The sequence below is a fragment of the Micropterus dolomieu genome, linkage group LG01, assembly GCF_021292245.1.
Source record: "Micropterus dolomieu isolate WLL.071019.BEF.003 ecotype Adirondacks linkage group LG01, ASM2129224v1, whole genome shotgun sequence".
Classification (NCBI taxonomy): Eukaryota; Metazoa; Chordata; class Actinopteri; order Centrarchiformes; family Centrarchidae; genus Micropterus; species Micropterus dolomieu.
Window position 1 is genome coordinate 47,295,165 of NC_060150.1, and position 7,703 is coordinate 47,302,867.

Below are 7,703 nucleotides of genomic sequence, written 5' to 3' on the forward strand. Positions count from 1 at the left end.
TCACTGTTGTGGAAATCCAATGAAAGTCTGCTTTCATCCAGGCCGTCAAAGATGAACAACAGTTTCCAGACGGCGAGCTTCTCTGCTGGGACCTTCTGTAATGTTGGATGGAAAACATGGAGCAGCGTGAGGAGACTGTGCCGCTCATCTTTGATCAAGTTCAGCTCCCTGAACGAGAGCAGAACCAGCAGACCGACATCTTGGTTTTCCGAGCCCTCTGCCCAGTCCAGAGTGAACTTCTGCACTGAGAAGGTTTTTCCAACGCCAGCGACGCCGTTGGTCAGAACCACTCTGATGGCTCTCTGTTGGCCAGGTAAGGCTTTAAAGATGTCCTGGCACCTGATCGGAGTTTCATGGAGGGTCTTCTTCTTGGAAGCTGTCTCAAGCTGCCTCACCTCATGCTGGGTATTAACCTCTTCACTCTGTCCCTCTGTGATGTAGAGCTCAGTGTAGATCGTGTTGAGGAGGGTTCCACTTCCTGTTTCATCACTTCCTTCAGTCACACGTTCACATCTCCTCCTCAGACTGATCTTATGTTCATCTAAAACCTCCTGCAGACCACTATCTATTAAAAGTGAAGAAGAAATATTCTGTCCACAGCTGGTAGAGACTGGGTCTTTTAAGACATCCTGGTACAAAGCACAGCAGGACGGCTGCCCCTCCACACAAACAGGACTCCTCTTCTCTCTGTGGAGAAGACATTATTTATAACATTAACACTGGCGGTGACCAACCCACAGTTCACAAGTTGCTGGTAATGGACCAAGCCTTTGTAAACTCTGGATTAAAAGGTTTACTCAAAACTTCTTCTTCTTGTCTCTTCTAGATTTTTATATACACTGGATATTGTGGATTGTGTGTATATTAGGACACACATAAGTGGACACGCGTCAGGCTAAGATAGACTTCTTGCAGATTGTAAAAATGGCCACGATAGGCGATATGGGGGTGCTCAACGTCTGATTTCATATAGAACTACCAGTTTTCTCCCAATAAGTTAATATAATGCCTATTACAATATAAATTTCATAATTTTAAGAGAAGGGGAGATTAATTATTTTACCCAGGGGGGCCTAATCCCAAGACTTGGCATTTGTGACCTGCACAGGAAAGACACAGATTTCGGTGTGTAGAAATACCCCTGCACAGACTCAAACAGACATGCTAGACTAACAATTCTGGGACCATCCAACCACTCTGGCTGTAAAGGTGTCACTACGGTCAATCAATAGGAAGACCAAATGGTCAAGTAACCATGGTAACCGACCTCACCCTGCAAGTTACCTCGAAACATCAAGGAACCCCCTTTCTTTCAGTCCTGACTACCCCACGAAAAAGCCAGAAGTAAAGGGACAAACTGCATCCCACACACACATAAAGGCTGCCCCCTCCTTTTCACGCTGATGTGCCAAACTGATAAGAAAAGCAAGTCAATCTTTGCTCCAAACACCTTCCTATATACTTTCTTATAAATAATAATGGTACAGAAATATTATCCTGTGTTCAACAATACATTTACAATTCATTTTCCCAGCTCCTGAGCCAAGGATTGAATTAACTGTAAAGTTAAATAGTTAGAGTTATTTTCAAATCCTCTTTCATTTCCCCCCCAGAGGACAAAAGAGGTGTAACATGCTATTGTTCTTAAACTCTCCTTGTGATGTTTTATGGTTTATAATCTGATGCCATGTTCTTATAACTTTCTTGCATATTTTCTAAGTAAGAACGTTTAACAATCAGTATTATCCTGGAAGTATTTAGTTAAGTTGTTCTTTGTGTTAAGTTGTGTCATTTTGTGTTTTAGTTGGTTTAAACTAGATAATGTGAGCTTTCCTGCAATGATGTGTGATAACTTTCAGCGACTGGTCTTTGCCACTGTGCTGCAGCTCAGTTTCAGGGCTTGGCAATCTTCTTATAGCCTCTTATAGCCCATCTTTATGTAGAGCAACCATTCTTTCTTCAGTTCCTCAGAGAGTTCTTTGCCAGGAGGTGCCATGTTGAACTTCCAGTGACCAGAATGAGGGAGTGTCAGAGAGATAACACCAAATTTACCACACCTTCTCCCTATTCACACCTGAGATGACTCACATGAGACTGGGGAGGTGAAAATGGCCATTTGGATATTTTCACTTAGGTGCGTACTAATTTTTGTTGCCAGTTTAGACATTAATGGCTGTGTGCTGTGTTATTTTGAGGGGACAGCAAATTTACACTGTTATACAAGCTGCACACTCACTACTTTACATTGTAGCAAAGTGTCATTTCTTCAGTGTTGTCACATGAAAAGATAAAATCAGATATTTATACAAATGTGAGGTGTGTACTCACTTTTTTGAGTCACTGTATATAAGACATAAACAATAATCGCAATATAATACTAATAATAGAACATGCATAAAAGTTTAGATGTAGGGAGAAACAATTTTCTGCCATTACAACTTGAGACCCAGTCTTCTGGGTGAAAGTGGTTGTTTGACAACCACTCCTGACATGGACTTCTCGCTCTTTATACTACCGTAAAACTTTGAATAATAGCACGGGCTTTTATTTGCTAAAATCACTGAATTGACCCTGCCTAAATTTGGGACAGGCGTCCATATGGGACAGGCCTTTAATTCCTTTTGCAGAAAACTGAAACTACTATGAAACAGTTAATTTATTTCAAACTGAAAAATACTTAATAAAATTTATAAATTAAATAATAAATAATAATAATAATAATATCAAATGATATCAAATACACGTCATTCATTTGATCTAGCTCTGACAGACTGCTTGTGCGCTTTTTATTTTGAAGGCAGCAACTAATGAAAAACAACAACATGGGATGAGAGAAGTGTGGCAGAAGTTAGCAGAGAGCGATGGACTTCACATGACAGGATTTACAACTTGGATAAATTTTTATGAAAAGCTGTTTTGATTCTTTTGATAGGTGGACCCTTACAGACTAAAAGAATATAAATAATCAAAGAACAGAAACATTTGGACTTAACGAAACGCTTCAAAGGTAACGGGAGTCGGGCCTTTTTTTCCTTTTCGCCTCTTTTACCATGTAGGTTACACCGGTAAATCTATAAGAATCAGACTTTGGGGCTCCTTCTTTCCATTAAATGAAATGAAGGACTGAATCCTGGAGAATCTAACCAATCTAATGATGTGTAGCATATCCATACTGACATATTGATCATATGTTTAAACATTAATATTTGTATTAACGACCTAAGCAGCTAGAAGCAGCTAAAGCGGGCGAATATAAATCTTTTAGCAGAACATTTTGTCTTCATCCTCAATGCATCATCTTCCATCAGGTCAGTTTACAGTAAAAACAGTCTCTTACTTTGTGTCTGAGGGTCCAGGTTCAGGACTGAAGAATGGAGGTTCCTCTTTGGACCAGTCACTCTTCGCAGACAGACAGCTGGATGCTGCAGACTCTGCTCTCTGTCTGGACTGAACTCTGCAAACACCAAGATGTTTTTGTTCATATCACATGAATCTTTGATAGATTCTCTGATGAAGCCATTTAGGTAGCTCTAAACACACAAACTGCTGCTGCTGTCGATAATTAGGAGGTTTAAAAAATTGTATTAGTCTCTTAGATCAGATTCCAGCTTCTCTAGGTGACTGACAGCTGTCACAGATACTAAGAGGAATATGGCACCAATGATTTCTATTTTTGTCACAAACAGTTGAGTTTTTAAATTTAGGCAGCAAATACATGTTAGGAGAACATTAGAAACATAATCACAAACAGAAAAATATGGCATTGACTGGGGTTACTGAACAAAAGTCATATAAATGAGTTAGTATCAGTTGTCTTACTTTGTGTCTGAGGGTCCAGGTTCATTACTAAACAATGGAGGTTCCTCTTTGGAAAAGTCACTCTTCATAGACAGACAGCTGGATGCTGCAGACTCTGCTCTGTCCTCCTCCTCCTCCACACCAACATTCATCTTGTGGACTTCAGTCAGTCTGAGAGGTGAAACAGTGTGTATTGTTGTTTTCTTGGGTTACTGTAGGGTTAATGTGTATTATTGTATTATGTTCCTTCAATAAGTCTCTACTGTGATTGGTGCCTTGCAGCTTGTGGAATATGGGACCACGCCACACTTTATGTTAACAAGATGACTGAACAATGTATAACAGTAACTTCAGTAAAAACAACAGTTTGTATGTATGGGTGTCATTTACACTGGGGACGCTAGGGACATGTCCCCGAAACTTTTTTTTAAATAGCTGATGTTGTCCCCATCACTTTTTGAAAGCATTTGTTAAAAATGTTCTGGAAACATTGAGAAAGGTTTACTTGCACAAAAAGAAAACGTGCATACATCTGTCCAGTGCAGAGACACTATGCACAACCTGGAGGAGGAATTAGTATAAATGAGTGTTTTAGTCTAATACAGGCAGATAAAACACAGTGGACCAACACCAGCAGATGACATGGCACCCCAAATCATCACAGATAGTGGAAGCTTCACACTGGACTTCAAGCTACTTTCTGTGCCTCTCCACTCATCCTCCAGACTAGAAATTTACTTTCATCTGAAAAGAGGACTCTGGACCTCTGAGCAACAGTCCAGGGCTGGTACTTATCAAGCTTCTCAAAGTGCCATTTTAGTCAGTGCTGAGAATAATGGAAATTTACCTACTTTGAATCTTAATTTCTTAAAGCAAAGAATCACTCTGGACAGCTCGAGAGGTCACTCACTTAGTTAAGTGTTGCCCATAGGGGCTTGTGATGGCAGCGAGGAGACGGAGACGTGTGCAAATCTATCAGGAGAGGACGAATGTTTTTTTAATTGTTTGATGACTAACAGTTATTGATATCGTTTGGACAGAGCAGGCATCATCTTTGTCGGCAAGTTGGTGAGGGACATCATCTCACCACTGATTTTACGCAGCAATGACGTTTCGTTTTCTTGCCACAGGAAAAATTTAGCAATACTGATGATTTGGGGCCATCATGACCATCAACAAGCCGAACTGTCATTGAAACAATCATTGCACTTACAGCTCTACACACTGTCACACGTTTCATCGACTTCCAAACAACACCCCGCCAACAGAAGCAAACACAATTCATGCAAATAGCCGGCTTCCCAGAAGTAGTGGGCGGTTTAAAATTTGTAATCAAGAAATGGTGAAAAAGTGTAGGAAACCTTTTTTTATTTTTCAGTTCCAACATGTATATCATAATGTATTCTCTTAAAAATTCTTTATGGTCAAATGTGTGTTGAATGTAAACTCACTGAATTTCACCATTCAATGTGAATTTATCTGAGAATATTATTAAATAAGGAAATCTGTTCAGTGATTTGTCCTTGCCTATGTCGTCATCCAAAATCCTGTTTGCGGTACAGCAAAGTGTCGTGAATCAGCACTAATACTGACACTTAATATTTAGTCCTAAAACTTCACTTAAATTAGGACTGAGATGATTAATAACTAACTTTTAAGCACAGCTTTGAGCCAAGATTTTTTTACTCACAAGTCAATAGTGTTCTTATGAGTAATACTGGGAAGCTTGATAAACACGGGCCCAGTTCCATTTGTCCTTGGCCCAGGTAAGAAGCTTCCGTCTCCGTCTCAGGAGTACTGTAGCTTGACACCAGCAATGAGACACTTGTAGCTCATTTCCCGGACACGTCTGTGCCTGGTGGCTCTTGATGCACTGACACCAGCCTCAGTCCACTCCTTGTGAAGCTCCAAGTTCTTGAATCGGCTTTGCTTGGCAATTCTCCTTATGGCTGCGGTCATCCCTGTTGCTTGTGAACCTTTTTTTAACCACACTTTAACTTTTCTGTCAACTTTCCATGAATATGCTTTGATCCAGCACTCTGTGAACAGACAGTCCTTTCAGCACTGACCTTCTGTGGCTTACCCTCCCTTGACACTCATCCTTGTCAATGAGTGTCTTCTGTCAGAAGTCTTCCCCATGATTACACATTATGTGTACTGAACCAGTATGAGGCTGTTCTCAGGTCAACATTTCTGTATTATAAATTATTTATTCTTATATTATGATATTATGGTATTTTGGATTTTCATGAGTTGTAAGCCATAATTATGATCATAATCATAATGAAGCGAGCAAAGCATAGCAGCCGGCGGCTCCGCGAGTAAAATCAGCTGATGAAAGTATGAATGAAAGCTGCTCCGCTAAAAAAATCGTTGGAATAATTTGATGGGAACGATCAATTGGTGACGAGTGATATGACATGCAAATAAAATGTATGCAGTAGTGTTAAATGATGTCAGAAGAGGAAATAAACAGAAAGCCAAAAACTGAGCGTCAACTTTGATACAAGTTACATCATTTCAATTAGTACCAACACAGTGCACATCTGTGCAGACACAAACTCCATCAAAGTCCCTCCAGCTTTTAGAGCCAACTGACAGCTGATCCAGCTGTGATCAGCTACCATCGTCATCAGAAACGGACGTCGCTTCAAGTGACGCTTGGGAGGAAAGGACGTCTCATATCTCTAGAAACATACTTCCTCCTGCCTTCTCTCCTGGCTTGGTTTCTTTGGCTGCTTCTCAAGTCTCTTAATTGCATCCACGTTTCCCTGATCACAGCTGGATCAGCTGTCAGTCGGTTCTCTAGAGACTTGATGGAGTTTGTGTCTGCACACGTGCGCTGATCTGATACCAATAAAGTCTCATTTATAAGTGCACAGCAGCATGACTCTCTCTGCAGCTTTTACCTGTTTAACAAACACCTGCACATAAATAATTATAGGTTTCTCTCCTGCTCAGAGGATCATTCCTACTGGCACAATACTCTGATTATCTGCATTTATATTTTTTGATTCGGATTGTAAATTTGTTATTGAATAACCCAGAGTATGATGTCTTGGTATTTATTAGGCCATCTCTCTCTCTACACCAACAATCTGGTCGATAACTTCAATCATATCTGCTTGTCGTCACTAAATATTACTGCTCCTCTAAAGGTTAGGCCTACGTCTAAAGCTAGTAAGCAGATGGAAAGAATCCAGTCTCCAAGTCCATTACCTCAGTCTGAAGAATTTATTAATTAACTACAATAACATGGTTAAGGATGCGAGAACACATTATTTTTCTGAACTCATTACTACACATAAACACAATCCCAGGTTTCTGTTTAAGACTGTGGATCAGCTGGTAAATCCAACCCCTCCTTGTGCCTCAGCTGGAAGTAATGATGACTGTGAATTGTTTTTATCTTATTTTACCAATAAGGTGGTGTCAATCAGAGCCTCTATTACCCCCGCGGCCTCTTACTCAGAGGTTCCTCACCAGCAACAAGAGAGTTTTAACCAGTTTTATCCCATCGACTTGTCTGAGCTTTTAAAAACAGTATCACAAATGAGAGTGTCCTCCAGCCCACTTGATGTAATGCCTACAAAGTTTTTACTGAAAGTAATAGATTCTGTTGGGCCCCATTTGATCTCTGTTTTCAACAGCTCCCTATCTACTGGTTGTGTCCCTGATTATTTTAAAACGGCTTGCGTGAACCCACTTTTAAAGAAACCTGGTTTAGATCCCTCCCTCCCACAAAATTTTAGACCAATTTCAAAAACTGCCTTTTATTGCAAAGATTCTAGAAAGAATTGTGTCCACACAGCTGCTCACTGTGCTGGAAAATAACAAATTATTTGAAAAGTTTCAGTCTGGTTTTAGGAAGTACCACAGCACTGAGACTGCCCTGCTTAAAGTCA

General features: G+C 40.2%; 1 protein-coding gene across 1 annotated transcript in view; it reads right to left on the reverse strand.

The window, feature by feature from the left end:
- Nucleotides 1-7,703, reverse strand: part of LOC123984635 (NLR family CARD domain-containing protein 3-like) — a 25,594-nt gene that overhangs the window by 14,883 nt on the left and 3,008 nt on the right. The window contains exons 2-4 of the mRNA XM_046071648.1: nucleotides 3,820-3,969; nucleotides 3,338-3,454; nucleotides 5-687 (exon numbers count right to left, since the gene is read on the reverse strand). Of these exons, the coding sequence (XP_045927604.1) occupies nucleotides 5-687; nucleotides 3,338-3,454; nucleotides 3,820-3,950 (931 nt within the window). The 5' untranslated portion in view covers nucleotides 3,951-3,969. The remainder of the gene's footprint in view (nucleotides 1-4; nucleotides 688-3,337; nucleotides 3,455-3,819; nucleotides 3,970-7,703) is intronic.